This window comes from Schistocerca nitens, chromosome 9 (genome assembly GCF_023898315.1).
Source record: "Schistocerca nitens isolate TAMUIC-IGC-003100 chromosome 9, iqSchNite1.1, whole genome shotgun sequence".
Lineage (NCBI taxonomy): Eukaryota > Metazoa > Arthropoda > Insecta > Orthoptera > Acrididae > Schistocerca > Schistocerca nitens.
Window position 1 is genome coordinate 514,733,530 of NC_064622.1, and position 17,687 is coordinate 514,751,216.

Below are 17,687 nucleotides of genomic sequence, written 5' to 3' on the forward strand. Positions count from 1 at the left end.
CTGAATTCTCACGCTTAATAGATTCAAGATAGTTCATGGCGCATTTTCAGCTTTTCCAAATATGTGTACGTTCAACAGTGTGTCATTACGGTACCTTCAGGGAACTTAGAACAATACAGAGCAATGCTCTGTTGTAGAAACCATGATGCACCTAGAAGACGACGAGAGAAAGTAAAACGACCTCTGGCCTAGGAAAGTACGTCATCGACCATATCCCTTGCTTCTCCATTTTCGTTCACTCTTGTCCAGTTTTCTTTCGTTCAGTGCGCAATCAGCAAATTTATTACGATAGTGGAAGGGTGATTCCTTCTCTGACCTCAATCAGGAGAGGAGGGTTCAGTAAGTACTGCAACACATTCTTTTCTTCTCGGCCAGTTTCAGTTGAGCACATGCGGAATGTGTTGTGCGACATCGTGGAATATTCTCGCTTCAGACCCTATAGTTTCACGAAGTTCCGATACGTGCACGCGTTATACGCAGCCTTCCAAATGGCGTCAGTAACGGAGGTGCGATCCAAGCAATGAGGTGTCATTGAGTTGTTTTTGGCGGAAAACCAGAACATCGTAGATTTTCATAGGCGCTTTCGGAACTCCACGGAGACATGGCAGTGAACAACAGCACGGTGAGTCGTTGGGCGAGGCGTCTGTCATCGTCGCAACGAGGTCCCACAGTCCTGTCCCATCTCTCGCGTGCCGGCCGGTCACTCACAGCTGTGACTCCTGCAATAAAAAAACTGAAGAAACGACTCCACTGTATTCGTTGCCACAGAAATGCAAAAGACCTTTTCCATGCCAACGTAAGGTCGCTCACAAGTCTGCGCTCCCGAGAGGAGCGCACAAAACTTCATGGGACTGTTCTTCCTCACTCACTCCGTAGATGGTTGATTCTAACACGTTACGTTTGTTAAACTGAAAGCACTGAGCGGTACTCACCGTGCGCGTGCACAGAGTCCGCTGCGCAGTTGTCCGGGCTGAACCGGTGCAGGGCCTGGCTGAAGCGTGCCGCCAGCTGCGCGTGCGCAGAAGACGATGGGGAGGGAGGCCTCGTGCGCTGCGACTGCAACACAGAAGCGACGCGCCCCCTCTGTACTGCAGCCAGCTGCTTCCCGGCACGCTAGTAGGAAGCGAACAGGGAAGTCGAAGTGATGTGGATGGGGCTGAGACTACACTCCTCCACTTACAGTCCACCCCTCCAAAACCTTGATATGACCTGTCCGCTCCTACGCCAGTGTTGCATGGGTAGGTCTATCAGCCCCGCTAAAGTTCTGTCAGTCCCTCCAAATCCTTAAATGTCAACCACCATCTCTCTTTCGACTTGCATTTCTCTTCCTCCATGTGGATCCTCTACCGTCTCATCAAACTTTCACTTCTCCTCACGCACACCGAACACATCTGTACATCCTACACTATCACAAACTTTACTTCAACAATACTGTGGTTTCCCTCCATATTTTCAGTCCTGCTATTGCCACACCTACTCCAACACATCTTCCAAGCCCTACATCTACATGCACCCTACATCCGCTAAACACCAACCGATTCTCTCTTTCAGACAAAGAAATCTGCCCACATGTTATCCATTCTAGAAACTCTTATCACCTCTCTCACTGTATCAGGGCTAGCTCTTTCCTATCCATCTTCCCCACTCATTTTCCTCTTTCCTTGCCCCACCCCAATCTACTACTCCGTCTCTGTTTTCCATCTATCAACCTCAACACTCAACCTCATCTCCATAGCTACAACCAAACAAGTGCCTACATTTATACTCACAAACAGCTAACGTTTCGCTCCTCCAAATACTAGGGTTGAAACTTTAATAGTGGCAACTATTTACCTTTACATCTTGTACAAAATAGATACGCGTTTCAAAGTTTTACTGACCTTCAAAGTAGTCACCAGCATTGTGTATAACCCATTCCCATCGATGTGGAAGTCATAGGATACTCTTAGCAGTGCCAGTTGTGTTGAGAGTTCGAGCGGCGCAGTCTATAGCCCGACGAATTTGTAGAAGTTCTGAAGCGAATGCCGTGAAATGTTTCCTTCAGTTTAGAAAACGAGTTGAACTTACGAGGCTTAAGTCAGGGGAGTGCAGAAGATGGTATAGCACTTAGCAGCCCCATCAGCCTGTTCTACCGGGCCGTCGTGTCCAAGCGCTGCACTACACGACACACGTTCGCACCAGGGGGAGCCGGCACAGCAGTGAAGCGGGTGCCTCCTAGCACCGATGCGTCACTGCGCCTCGCTCGTGGACGACATTACTGCCCTCGTCAGTGTGGACATGAAACTCTACTACAGACGCAACAATTTCACTTCACGGTATGCTTCCAATCACTGAACTGTAAACTGTCAAAAATCTCTTATCTCCACATTAAAATAGGCGTACCTCCTTGAAACGCATTTCCGGCTATATAAGTATTTTTCTGCTCCTTATCCTCTCAGGAATATTCCTTTACTTAGTCCCCAATTAAAAACATCACGCTGTATAATATAAAGCGTGTACATGCTAAAATTACGAAACTGCAATATAACCAACATGTAATAAAATCGAATCAGGTACATGCGATTGGTAGCAGGAATACGGCCATAGCTTTTAACCTCCCCTTATTTACCTGTAAATGAGATTTTCACCCCCAACTAAATGCAAGCCAATTGCCTTTTGTTAAAATTGGAATCGATGATAAGCACAGAAATACAGAGAGGGGCTCTCGGATTTTACAGCAGACAAACGAAGTACTGCACTCAGCAGATTGGACAGAAGGCCAGAAGAGGACCTTCAGAGATAAGATGAAGAATTTTTCAGAGAGAAAAAAAAAGCAAACTAGTCACCTAAGTAAGGTCACCGGATAAAAAATTAGTCACCTCTAGAGAAATCATTACAAACATCAATTAATATCACATATTTCCGCCCTCGGACTTGACAACTGCCAAAGTGAGTACACAAGGCTGTGCAGGTACTTCGCATCCAGAATGAGTCGTTCGCCTTGGATTTGATCAATCAGTGCCACCAAATTGCGGAGGTGTTAATGTCTGCGTTATTGTTATTTAAACATAAATAAACTGTCGATTAATCGATAGTATCTGCACTATCGTCACTATCAGTAGACTGTTTTAACTATCGATAGTCCTATGTTTATAATGTAATTCTTTTTTAATTGGTGCCTGAAAAATCGTCGGTTCCTATTACCTCCATGGCGTTTGGAGTGCAGAGGGAAAGTAGATTGTATGTAGGTATTTAATCAACATCAACTATGGTGACGCGTTAGCCAGTCTATGTTGTTTATAAACTATGTAGTTAATAGGTTTGTCGCTATAGGGGAGGGGTCGTGGAAGAGCGAATTATCTTGTTCGTGTTGCAGTACCGTTCAGATGCTTATGGTAAAAACCACACACGTAAATAACATGGATTCGAGAATGCGCATTATACAGATTTTCATCTTCAAATTTAAAAATAAGGCTGTTGTAATACAGCGCAGTTGATAGAGGAAAAAATGACAGTTTAAGATTTGTTAAGTGTTTGTAATTGTACTGTACAATCCATTTAAAATAAATACAATTATTATCGTTATTAATTAAACACACCTGCTTCTGTCCTCTGCTGTTCCTGAGTGCTCATTGCACTTAAAGTGTTTTTAGTAGTACATGTTAATGTGCAAGGTGATTCGAAAACACAAAACACTGACTCAATCCTAATGCCGATGCGTCGCGTCTACTTTTGTAGAAGCACAAATCATCTATTGGTTGCCCGTGTTGTGTTCGATTTGCGGAGCGTGTTCCTTCAAGGACCCACCAGCTCCTGCAAAACTGAACGCAGTAAAAGCACAACCCGTCGAATGTCAAGTTTTTATTTATTTCTATGGTGGCTGGATATAATCCTTTCACATCACTGCAATACATATTCATAAGTAATTCGGGTGAAAGGTGAATGTTTCAGTGGATGTGAACAAAACTTATCTCTTCTTGCCAAGAGTTGACGGTGAATGACCAGAAACCCCGTGTTTGAAACTTGTGCAGCGGGTGAATTAGCTCACCATTTTTTTTTTTATTTTACATCATTCTGCAACCTGATTAATACTTTTTTGAGCGCCGCGAGGAAGAATTCTGCCTCTAAAGCTTCTATCTCTTCTGGGTATCCTAGGAGGTGACCTCAATGTGGCAACAGTGGCTTCCCCGTCGCTCATTTCGTTATTTAAACCACACACAGCAACTGGATTATTCTTCATCACGCTACTATAGTGCCATAACTGTTGAATCTATGTCTTTGGCAGCAGTGAGACAAAGAGCTCAGTAGCCAAGAAGCGTTTCGAATGGTACGGACATGAAGCGATCAGTACTTTCCGCACGGTACTAAAAGTCTCTGTTGGCCGAGGAAATTCCGCGCTTCCAAGATTAGTTTGTGTATGTAAGACGTCCGCCAATAGATTTTTTTAAATGAACCGTAAAAATCAATGAACAGTGTTTGTACAGTGTACCACCTACATTAAAGATTGTAAATACAATCAGGTAATAGGACTAATTTGAGAGACCACTAAAAAGAAAGCATGGTGAAAAACTAGAGAACTGCGGATTAGTAATAGAATTGAAAGGTGAGGGATCAACTTGTGAGCTAGATCAAGCGCAAGAGGGGCAACCAAAGGAATCGAGAAGCTCTTTAAGAATTATTCTAACAGGAGTCAGTTGTACAATGCCAGTTGAAAAGTAAAAAAAGAACATGATTCTCTTTATGCACGAATGGTTGCTGTCGATATGCTGCCGCCCAGAACTTCTGACCATCAAGGTTTGAAAAAATTTGTTTATGGCTTAGATAGCACATATGAGCTGCCAGATAAAACCACAATTAAATGTTTACCGATCTCAAAACTATAGGAAGAGACAGAAAATAAATTAGAGAAAGCCCTCACAAAATGTAATGTTTTTAGTGTGGAAAGGTAACGCAAATGAAGGCATGCTGCCATTGACTTGCCACTCTATAATGGATGAAAAATTACTTTCACTCCTATTAAAAGTGACAAAAACTGCAGGTCATCACTACGCAGAATCTATGCACATGTAACTAACATTTTTCAAAATGTCTCCTTCTTCGACTTGTCAGTGCCATGCTGAGTGATTCTTGTGCGATACACGTCGGTGTAAGTCAAGTCGGCGTAGCGTGCAAGGCTTTTCTTGGCAGTTTCACCCCTCCCCCTCTCCCCGCCCCCACTCATCCTCTCCCACCTTGCCGATATAAATCTGAAGCCGTCGTGTCACTTGTGTTCCATTTACTGACAGTGCCAACAGTAACAAATTATTGGAGATTGACAACAGATTTGTTTTCTTATTCATTACTGCAAATAAGCAACACATTTGAACATGGATGTCAGAGTCGTATCTAGACGTATCAGGGGTCCCATATTACTCTAACTGCACACGCCCCACACCATTACAGAGCCTCCACAAGCTTCAGCAGTCCACTGCTGACATACAGGGTCCATGGATTCATGAGATTGTCTCCATACCTCTACACGTCCATCCGCTCGATATAATTTGAGACAAGATTTGTCAAACCAGGTAACATTTTTTCAGTCATCAACAGTCCAATGTCGTTGTTGACGGGCCCAGACGAGGCGTAAAGCTTTGTGTCGTGCAGTCATCAAGGGTGCACGAGTTTGCCTTCGGGTCAGAAAGCTGTTGTCGATTATGTTTCGTTGAATGGCTCACTCGCTGACACTTCTTGATAGCCCAGCATTGCAATATGCAGCAATTTGTGGAAGGGTTGTACTTTCTTCACGTTGAACGAATATCTTCAGTCACTGTTGGTCCCGTTCTTCCAGGATATTTTTCGGGCCTCAGCGATGTCGGAGATTTGATGTTTTATCGGATTCCTGATGTTCGCGGTTCACTCGGGAAACGGTCGTACAGGAAAGTCCCCACTTCATCGTTATGTCTGAGATGCTGTGTCCCATCACTCGTGCGCCGACTATACCACCACGTTCAAACTCTCTTAAGTCTTGATAGCCTGCCATTGTAGCAACTGTAACCGATCTAACAACTGCGCCAGGAACTTGTTGCCTTATATAGGCGTTGCCAACCGCGGTGCCGTATTCTGCCTGTTTACATATCTCTTTATATGCATCCGCATGCCCATACCAGTTTCTTTGGCGCTTAAATGTTTAAGGGGCAGTCAGATCGGTGCCAGCATTGCTGTCTCTTGCCGCACCTTTCTTTACTCTCCATTAATACCATATTGTGCTCTTTATACCGCTCCGTTCGCTTCCTCCGACGAAAGACGAAACACACAGCAGAACTTCTACAAGCTACAGGCTTTCTGTCGGCTGCACTGTCACATGTGCTGCCGATCTCAGTGATAAGCAGTTGTAGCGCTGCAGTAGATTGATGGACCTTTTGTTTTGGACTGTCAAATCAACTGGGAAAAACATAATGACTGAAGAAGCCACCCCTGGTCTCTTCAACGCAGTTTCAATCTTGTTATTCCGGTGTGTAGTTTATGCTACACCTGCTGTAGTTAATCAGCCAGCGTGTAGACTTAACGTAGCAGCATTGCATGGCACACCAGTAAACATTTCCCCTGTCGCATCCCTATTCCATATGTTCACCTTCCTCTTATTCTTCTTCTTTCTTTTCCTGCTTTCACCGTGTTCTAAGATACTGAAGCTCAACGTAACATCGACAAGTAATATATTGGCGCAATTTGCATGAGGAGTATTGTTTTCATATATGAAAGTAATTTTTCAGGCAACGAAACGTCGAAAAAAAGAATTTTTTTGACAATATTATGCGAAATTTCGCACATACTGGCAGGTTCCTTTAACATTAATTTTTTTTTCGGGTCATCAATCAAACCTTACTAGAATACAATATTCGTGACTAGACAGTAGTAATGGTTACACACAACGCTTCAGTTATGAAAAAGCGCCGGCCGCTGTGGCCGAGTGGTTCTAGGCGCTACAGTCCGGAACCGCGCGACCGCTACGGTCGCAGGTTCGAATCCTGCCTCGGGCATGGATGTGTGTGATGTCCTTAGGTTAGTTAGGTTAAAGTAGTTCTGAGTTCTAGGGGACTCTAGTGACCTCAGATGTTAAGTCCCATAGTGCTCAGAGCCATTTTTTAATGAAAAAGCTGCCTAAGAATTCGACATTCACCCTGTTTTGTCCACTGCATCAACTTAACACTACAAGATTGTTTCAAAGCACAGAAATTTTCCAAAATTTTATTGAAAACAAAGGTTATTGTGACTTTTTCATAACTGTACACTAGCCAGTGACGAACTGCGCCATGTTCTAAAAAGAGCACACACAAAAAAAAAAAAAAACTGAGACCGATACAAGAGGCGCCGACTCGATGGGACAGCTCGTGCCACACGCTCAAAAGAATTTTGGAAGTACGAAGTGAGCTTGAGATTGCGACAAATGAAAGGATAAAAGCAGAAAATTGATTAGCTTTAGAAGAGATAATAGATCTTTTTGAACCTTCTGAAGCAGCAACAACAACAATCTCTGGGGAGTCATGCATCACTGCTTCCTCAAGTATACCTCTTATACGACGTATTGCTGCAAATTTTCAGACTTTGAAAGCACCTTAACAACTAATGAAGGACGAAGCGTTCTGGATTCGTTGATTAAATCAGTCAATGAAAGAGTAAAAACATTTAACTCATTGACTGATAATATGCTTGTGACATTATTTAGATCCTAGGTTTAGAAAACTTATTTCAGGACATTCAAGAGGCAGACGACGCTGCACAAGTACTACAGAAAGAGTACCCTGCTATCGTCGCATCAACTACAAGAATAACACCTGAATAGAAGCATTCAAGAGCAGCGCTAACAGCTCTACTGATACATCTAACAGTTTGAAATCGGATGGTCTACTTTTTTTTTTTTTTTTGCCAAATTAGCAACAGCGTAACGTCAGTGTCGTTACACCAGTCAGTGATTCCATAATTGACCTACATCAGCATTCTGAAAAACCTGTAATAGACGAGTATCCTTGTGTATTAGAATATCGTGCAAAATCTAATAGTACATTGCGTGTAATGGCCACTACGTTTTTGTGGTGCCCAGCGAGTTCAATTCCTGCAGGGAGGGATTTGTCCAGGGCAGGACAAATAATTACTGACAAAAGCAACAAACTAAAGAAGAAGACTTTAAAAACCTTATTTATATATTTTATTGATGTATTTCAAACAATAGACTAAAGGAAAATAATTTAAATTCCTTGCTTTTTATAAAACAAAATTTGCATGTCTTGTATGGTTGCATTTTAAATAATAAAAATTCTGAGAAAGCTATTTTTAATTTGAAATACCTGCTCAAACGATCGGTTGTTAATCAATACATCGATCGTTCTTAAAATGATTATCGATAATATCGAACTCGTCAACTGTCGATGTTATAGTAACACTAGTCTGCATTTTGGACACTGTTCCAGCTTGTCTCACAGATTTTCTATGTGGTTCAAGTCAAGTGAGTTTGCAGGCCACTTAGTGGGTCTTATTCAGGACAACGAAAACGCCCCCAAATCATCACAGACCAAGCTTGAACCTGAGCTTGAACACGTTCAGAGGATGAATATTGCTTTATTTGGCCTTCGCACTCAGCGACGTGTTTCGCTTGAATGCAGCAAAAATGTGATTCATCAGACGGCATTACGCTCCATCAGTCAGCTACTGTCCACGTCCCCCGGGTTCCCGTGTTCGATTCCCGACGGGGTCAGGGATTTTCTCTGCCTCGTGATGACTGGGTGTTGTGTGATGTCCTTAGGTTAGTTAGGTTTAAGAAGTTCTAAGTTCTAGGGCACTGGTGACCATAGATGTTAAGTCCCATAGTGCTCAGAGCCATTTTTGTCCACGTCCGATGATTTGCAGCCCACTGAAGAGACGCAGTTTTATGTGCCCGCGTGAGCGATGCCAGATCTTTATTGCGCGCAGTTTCCGTCGCAGCGTCCTCTCGCTAACAAGTGGGGATGGACTTTCATTCACTGCCTGCAGCAATTCCTGTCACATTTGGAAGGAATTTTAATGACAAGCCGTCCCTCTCAGTCAGGTTTTTTTCCGACCACGGTCCTGACGCCGTGTTTGGTGGCCGCGCGTGTCACTCCACTGCTAGCAGACGCGCTGAGCAGTCCGCCGTGGAAGTTCAGCAGATGCAGCAGCTAGCAGCTCCACACACCGCACGGTCAACGACGACTGCCCCTTTTCGACACTCTGTCACGTCCTTGCCTTTACCCATGTTTACGTTCAATGTTCGCTTGAACCATGTCTTATTCCCAACTACTGCCTTAAGCTCACGTAGAGGCAGTGCACTCGCAAAGTTGAGCACGTGGCTCGATCTTTGCGCCATCTGTAGCGGTTTAACGATCCATTGGTGCGTGCGGCGGCACTGGCGCCACTAATTTCTCGTCTGCTGAACTTAAATTCAATCCTGCTCCTCATTTGGATGCCAGGACGTAATATAAAAAATGGAAAAGTTGCAGCGAACGATTAGTGAGTCCATCTTCATAATTAACAGGCACACAAGCTACACTTGCTATTTTATGGGGCCGATGTTTCGGATAACTACCTCGCTAAAGATGTAGGCGTCACTCTCGATGGGCCGCCGCCGTTTAAGCAGCACTGCATGGAACTGTCAAAGAAGCCTGATTCGAGAGGAACTCTAGTTCACAAAAGAGAGCTAAACAAGCTGCGAGTAAACGAAAATACGCAGTGCAATGTTGCAGTTCCTCTTGTATAGTCAGCTGCTGAATGTTGCGGCCCCGCACGGAAAAGCAGCTGTCGTATAACTATCACATACACTGACGGAAAAAATCCCAACACAAAAAAAAAAAATTGGTGTAAAATAATGAAATTTCTGGAATTCATTTGTCTGCCTAACAGATTTAACACATTAACATTGCAAGATCATAGGTTAATGTAGGTGCGAGATAAGCCATTGCAAATGTGAAACGCTGCTACATTAATTGCTAGTGTAACAGCCAGAATACGGAATGCAAGTGTGCAGGCATCCGTGCATTCCGTGGTACAGACGCCGGACGTCGGTTTGTAGGATGGAGTTCCACGCCTGTCGCACTTGGTCGGCCAATGCAGGGACGGTTAATGCCGGTTGTGGATGCTAGACGTGGCAGACGATGTCGCACGTGTGTTCTATTGGAAGCAGATCTGGCGATCGAGGGGGCCGAGGCGGCTCTGTAGAGCACGTTGGGTTACAACATTGGTATGCAGGCGAGCGTTACACTGTTAGAGAACTTCGTCTGGAATGCTGTCCACGAATGGCAACACCACATGTCGCATCACGAGAATGACGTGCGAAATGGCAGTCAAGGTGCGTGGGATAGACGCGAGAGTGCTGCTGCTGTGTTACTAAGTCTCACCCCACACCGTAGCTCCAGCGTGTTTCTCACGCAGACTGGTTGGTTGTACACTCTCAGCTGACCTCCTTCTAACACACGGACACAGAAGAACCAGCTTTCATCAGAAAACACAACAGATCTCAATCCTGCCTCCAATGAGCTCTCGGCTGACACCATTGTAATTGCAAATGGCGATGGTTTGGGGTCACTGAAATGCACGCTACAGGTTGGCTCGGAGCTGTACTTGAAGTAACAGATTTGTAAGAGTTCATTGTGTCACTGTGGTGCCAAATACTGCTCAGATTGCGTCTGCAGATGGAGTACGATGCACCAGAGCCATGCACCGTACACGATGCTCTTCCCCAGGGCCACGTGGCGGTCCGGAGCCCGGCCTTCTTCCGATGGCACGTGCTCGCGACCACCGCCGCTAGCAGTCATGTACAGTGGCTACGTTCCTGACAAGTCTTCCTGCAGTGTCGCAGAAGGAACATCCAGCTTCTCGTAGCCCTATTCCAGCACCTCCCTCAAGCTCAGTGAGGTGTTAGTAATGGTGTCATTGCAGCCTTAAAGGCATTCTCGATTAACATCAACTCAAACGTAACTATCAAGACTGTTACAGCGTGTATTTAAAGCAGACCAGATTTGCATCCTCATAGTATCGCCACAAGCACCACTCTTATATGACGGGCACGAAATTTCAATATGCATCATCTTTCAGTTGTAGAAACACGCCTACCAACTTTAGTTTATGTCGCACGATTCCTTTTTGGTATTCCATTTTTCCCCCGTCAGTGTATATGCGTCTAAATGACATCAAGAGGATCATTAGAGGCACCAACAGATCTACTCCCCTTTAGTAGTGAACTGTGTAAGGAGGCTATAATTTCGCACCTTACAACCACTCGTCTACCTACTATGCCGTGATTTACAACCGGAATTAGGTATCGTTTGATAGGTTATGCATCGTATATATGAAGAAGACTGACATTGTCTGCCAGCCGGTGTGGCCGAACAGTTCTAGGCGCTTCAGTCTGGAACCGCGCTACCGCTACGGTCGCAGGTTCGAATCCTGCCTCGGGCATGAATGTGTGTGATGTCCTAAGGTTAGTTAGGTTTAACTAGTTCTAAGTTATATGGGACTGATGACCTCAGATGTTAAGACCCATAGTGCTCAGAGCCATTTTTTTTTTTTTTTGACATTGTCACGTACACCTTCTAAATAGCTGTTAACGTTTATTGCATGAAAGGTGATGGATTATCTTTATTATCACAATGGCGTAAGAAATGATTGCCTATACTAACAGGGGTTGCAATGCCAGTGGAAATGAAACAGAGGGCGTAATTCAGGTCTTGGGTGGTAAAACCCGCAAAGGTGGGTTGGTCCTGTTTAACACAGGAAGTGGCCCAAGACGGACTGTCGGGGCATTTGAGCGCTGAAGCACAATACTGCGGCGGTCGGCCGGCGTTGTAGCGAGGCCGAAAGAATAACCGGATAACAGTTCGTGAACTCTGAAAGGAGAAGGAGGAGAGAGGAACAAGGAGGACTTACCTCGGAAATCACGCAGGCTGGGTTATTTCTGAGGATTTCTACTCCGAGAAGCGTACCATTGTATGAATTCCTAATTAACGGGGATAGGTGTTTCCTCGCAAACTTTCCGCGCTGGATGACAAAAGACTAAAATATGGTTGGTCGGCGTTCGGAAGAATCTGTAGAGAGGGAGAATTCCATGGTTTGGAGAATATGATTCGCCTTCTGCAGTTACGAGGGAGGGGAGCCGAGCTTTGCTGGGAACCCAGCGGTGGAGACAAAGACGACTTCCCTTTCGGGCGCCCGTGTTTGACGGTCACTCAGTATCGGCTCTTGTTGATACAGACGGACTTGCTGTCTTTGCTCTCAGGAGATTTTATAGTTAGTGAACGGTTAGGCACTGTACTGTTGCCAACTTACAAGATTCTGGACTTCGATTCCGGGTAGAGAGTCGTTAAGCACGCAGCGTTCAGTGATTGAGAGCGCTTCTCCTGCCTGTACTCACGTTGAGACGTTATCCGGACTCCACCTGTGTGGCTGGGAGTTCGCGTCCTAGTGTTGGAATGCGCTTTTTTATATTTTGTGGCTGGAGTTCTTCCATCATCGCAGACGTGTACGAGACGCATCGCTCCGACATACCGGACGCAGTACATACGCTGATATTGCTAACTGCTTCGGCTTATTAGGACTATAAAGCTAAGCAGCTGTGATCACGTAACTTCTATTTCCACTGAGGATGGACACCACTGTAAATCATTTTTTAAAGTAGTGTCTTCTAGTGTTTGGTACGTTGATGATGTGAGTCATCTCGCGTTATTTATATTAGATCGCACAGCTATAAAAAGGGGCATAAGTGGGCAGTTGATCAGTAATATTAGTTATGAGTTCATTTGTATCTCTTTATGTCCATTGGACAATGATATATAAACATTTTTAATATATAAAGGGATTTCAATCTACAATAAATGTATAAACAGAAACAGCATTTATCATGTTGTAGTTACTAGTTCCCTAAATCATTCATCTAAGTTTATGTTGTAATTTATATGCTAAAAAGCAAGAAAGAGGAAATAATATGACACTAAGCGACCCTAGTTCGCCGATGACATTGTAATTCTGTCAGAGACAGCAAAGGACTTGGAAGAGCAGTTGAACGGAATGGACAGTATCTTGAAAGGAGGATATAAGATGAACATCAACAAAAGCAAAACGAGGATAATGGAATGTAGTCGAATTAAGTCGGGTGATGCTGAGGTAATTAGATTAGGAAATGAGACACTTAAAGTAATAAAGGAGTTTTGCTATTTGGGGAGCAAAATAACTGGTGATGGTCGAAGTACAGAGGATATAAAATGTAGACTGGCAATGGCAAGGAAACCGTTTCTGAAGAAGAAAAACTTGTTAACATCGAATATAGATTTAAATGTCAGGAAGTCGTTTCTGAAAGTATTTGTATGGAGTGTAGCCATGTATGGAAGTGAAACGTGGACGATAAATAGTTTAGACAAGAAGAGAGTATAAGCTTTCGAAATGTGATGCTACAGAAAAATGCTCAAGATTAGATGGGTTGAGAGGTGGCATGAGCCCCCTCTCATATTTCTATCTTACGATTCTCCTCTCTAGTTGCATGCGGTGGAGGGTTGCTTTTCCTTAACACGCGTACTTCCCACGCAGCGTCTCTCGTCACCCGGGTGGGCCGGTGACAGGCGGGCTCTGTGGAACTGGAGAGAGTTAAGCCGACGTGTGTGAGGCAGTCGAGTGAATGCTTTTCAGACGCCGACATTGTCAAGAGACACGCCCGCTGGGTTGTGAAGTAGCGGCTGGGCTAGAGGTTCCGTTACTTCAGAGAAACTTTGCGAAAACACTTTCTGGCGGGCTACCAGCGAGGCGTGGGAATGACTTGTGTACCCACGCAGTTGTGGCGGGAAAATTCCCGCACTTTCTGCAAAATCAGCACAGAAATTGGCGCCAAGAATCTCCATTGGTGGAATGGTAGTGCTCCGGCAATGGAGTGGAATTTCCGCCGGTTTTCGTGTTGCTGATTGGAACGTAACCACGACCACTGTCGTGGGGGCGGGAAGGTTGTGTGTTCGGCCTGTACGGGTGCTCTGGGTAGTCGGCAGTCGCCTTTCGGTCGAGGACGTCGAAGCAGCCAGCCCTCGCCTGCGGTACGCCAGATCGTGTTCTGGGAGATAAGAAGACTGTTGGTAATGTACGTCCGCAGCACCGGCAGATAGGGATTTTTCCTAGGTGATAATCAGAGCTCAGCAGAGCGCGCCTGTTCATCCTTTTCCAACTGTGTTCAGTTTCGAGTAACAGCAATTACTATTGGGTTAGCTGTGTGTCTCTCTTGAGATTTGAGTGGAAAGGAATTGGCTCCACATACCACTTCGTCTTAAACCTCAGGATCTAAGTTAGGGACAACTTCACCTTTATAGTGTTTGTATGAATCTCCAATTTTAGCCAATTTGATGATTTATAAATTTCCTGTGTTTCTTTTACTATTCTGGGTTTAAGCTTAATAAATCATATTGTTATTTTGAACAGAACTTTCATTCTGTTAATCGATAGAGCAACCCTATCATTCCTCACTATGCTAATGAAACCTTGGTTTATTTAACTTATGTATCAAATTAAATTATTGCAGGTGCCAAACTCTCTTCTACTCCACTAGCAGGGTTGATTAGAGTCAGTTCGCGTATTTTTTTTATCCTTGTGCAACAGCAAAAGTCGGAGTTAGAATAGGGGGGGCTTAGAGCATGATTTACACATGTGGATTCTAGTAGAATTTAGTGATAAATACACTACTAGCCCCGGCACCTCGCATAATATGGCGACCCTTGGCCTCGGATCTTTCCTGTGAATCTCTGATAAACAAACAGGATTCTTAGTAGGAACATTCAATTTTTTTTCTCTCTATTTTTTTTAATGATTAATACCCAAGTTTTTTTTTGTTTTGGTAGTTCCGCGTTTAGTTTTAAGTAGCGGCGCATGACTACAGTTTTTGTTTTCAGTATATATTTTTTTTGTTCATTGTTTTTTTTGTGTTTCGCTGATGTGGTGTCTGTACCGCATCGCACTTTGTCGGATTTGTGTGTGGTTTCTGTACCACATCATATTGTGTTTGTGATTACAGCGTTGGAACAGCGTTGTTGAAATTTTATGTTTATGTGTAAAAAATATATGGAGTAGATTAATTTTATTGTGCATTTTAGATGAATTTGTTTTTATGAATGATAACGAGAAGTAAGGCACGACTATTATCGGGCGAAGCTAAAACAAAAGAGGATAGCATAATGGATAAGGGGCAGTTTACTGACGGGAATAGGTTCGGAGATGAGATGGGCACATTTTTAGCAGGACAGGACGCCAGGGGCATTGATGAGGAAGGTGATTTGGACGCGATCTCAGAGCAGCGTTGCGGCCGTGATTATGATAGTGAAGTAGAGGATGAAACAGAGACAGGCACACAGGTCGAGACGGTAGCAGAAGTTTATAGTCAAACGAACGAGTGCAGACAGAGGCCAGCTCGGTCACGTCAGAGCTCTAGCGCCCAGGTGTCCAGAGTTACATCGCCCATGTTTGAAGAGGATCAAGAAGATGACGTAAACCCAATACTGAGCTTCCTACGATCAATGAAAGAAGAAGCTGACGAACAGCGTAAGAGGGAGAAGGAAGAAGAGGAGAAACAGCGTAAGAGGGAGAAGGAAGAAGAGGAGAAACAACGTAAGAAGGAGAAGGAAGAAGCTGACGAACAGCGTAAGAAGGAGAAGGAAGAAGAGGAGAAACAGCGTAAGAGGGAGAAGGAAGAAGAGGAGAAACAACGTAAGAAGGAGAAGGAAGAAGCTGACGAACAGCGTAAGAGGGACACTGAGGCAATAATCTCGCATATAGGGGCAATTCGTGGGGAATTATTAACAATAAAGAAAGAATGTGGAGAAGCAAAACAAATGTCAATGGTAGCACAAAAAGTAGCAGGCCTAGCCAAAACTGCAGCAACAGGGGCAATGAAAATCGCAAGAGTAACTCTTAAACTCGCAGGGCGCTTGCGACGTGCGACACAAGTCCACTCGAAATCCCTAGCGGCCTTAAAGACTCAAGGTAATATTGCGGTTACGAACATCACGAAACGAATGAAAGAAGTAGAGAGTCGGATAGCAAAACTAGAGCGAAATGGGCACACGAGCACTGCGCGTTCGGATACCAATGATGGAGCACACAGGATTGTGTCTCCGAGGAAAAGCCCGCCGTGCTCTAGCCCAGTGACAGAGTGCGGAACAAACAATGCACACGCAGAAACAGCGAGTAATAGCCCCAATAATTGCAGCCCACTTAGAAGAGTGAATGCTGAATGCCACTTCCACTGTGATACAGACGTAGCACATCACAGTTATCAGCAAGATAGATCAGGACACTCCGCAGACGTGCAAGTATCGGAAACGTCTGACAACACCAGTGCGAGGATCGGACAGAATTTTGATCACAATCACTTCCTGTCGATACTCAAATTCCAGAAGTTCAAAGATAATGGAGGGTCGATGCATCCGAAGAGCTGGGTGATGCAATTTACTAATTCACTACCGTCGTCATGGCCAACCCAGGCCAAATTAGAATTCATGTGTGGACACATCGAAGGCCAAGCCGCGGAAAAGATGCGGGGCGTGGCAGCGACGTGTCGGACTTATCAGGAATTTGTTGGTGCATTCCTGCGGACCTACTGGTCAAAGGAAACGCAAGAAAGGATTAAAGAGGAAATAATATTTTGTCCTGAACTGGAAGTGTCCGGGCATAAGAGCGCAACCAAATTTTTTGATGACTTACTCAAGAAGAATCAGTTTTTAGATAGTCCATACAGCAACGGAGAAATTATTAAATTTTGCTTTTCGAAATTGCCAGTTAGGTATCAACAGACACTTGTCGGGAAGTGTGGATCTGACATAGATGCATTCAAGAGTCTACTGCGTGAACTCGAAGTAGTCTTCGATAAACAAGACGCAAAGGACAGGAAGAAGGCGCAAAATAACAAATACCACGGGCCAGCAAGGGAAGACGACAACAGATCGCATAATCGCACTGGTCAGTTAGGAAACCAGGGTTACCGAGATCAAGGTTACGCTATTCAAGGTTATGGAAACCAGAGACACGGAAACCAGAACGTCAGGGAACAGGGTCAATCCAGACAAGCAATCTGGGACAGGAGGAATGACGAACGGCAAAGCGACCGTAATTGGAGGGAGCGAAATCAAGGACAACAGGAGAGCCAGGAGATTGAAATTAGACCTCCAAATCCTAATGCACGTCAGAGGAGGGGGAGTCTAAGAAGGGATTGACGCTAGTCCATAGGACTCCACCACTTCTCTCACATAAAGGAGTTCGTAGAATAGTAGTAGTGTAAGAAATGTACATAGTAGAATAGGCAAAGATATGAACCTTTGTTCGGGGAACAATAATCGTTACATTAATAGATTAAGATTGCTAAAGTATTAACACGCTGCGTTGTCTTGCATAAGAATTTACTGCTGCTATCCTCTTTTTGTTTATGTTTGCGATCTCCAATGTCGATGGAGTAGGAGACACTACCTTTTCATGAGCAATGTTTTTGTCCTTTCCTATCTGGTGTCCATGTTAAGGGATAAGGATGAGTGACGAGACGTCGCACAAACGGGCGCATACAAGAACGTGCTCTTAGAAGCGTTCTGAGAGGTCGTGATACGCTCCATAGCGGCCACAACCAGTTCGTGAGACGTTCATACCAATGCTTGCAGGCACGCGTCAGTGCACTGCACGATTGTGGTATATTGCGCGATTTCGAGGGTGAA

General features: G+C 44.4%; 1 protein-coding gene across 1 annotated transcript in view; it reads right to left on the reverse strand.

The window, feature by feature from the left end:
* Positions 1-17,687, reverse strand: part of LOC126204386 (transcription factor SUM-1) — a 542,825-nt gene that overhangs the window by 290,130 nt on the left and 235,008 nt on the right. The window contains exon 4 of the mRNA XM_049938757.1: positions 933-1,056. Coding sequence (XP_049794714.1) covers positions 933-1,056 — 124 coding nt within the window. The remainder of the gene's footprint in view (positions 1-932; positions 1,057-17,687) is intronic.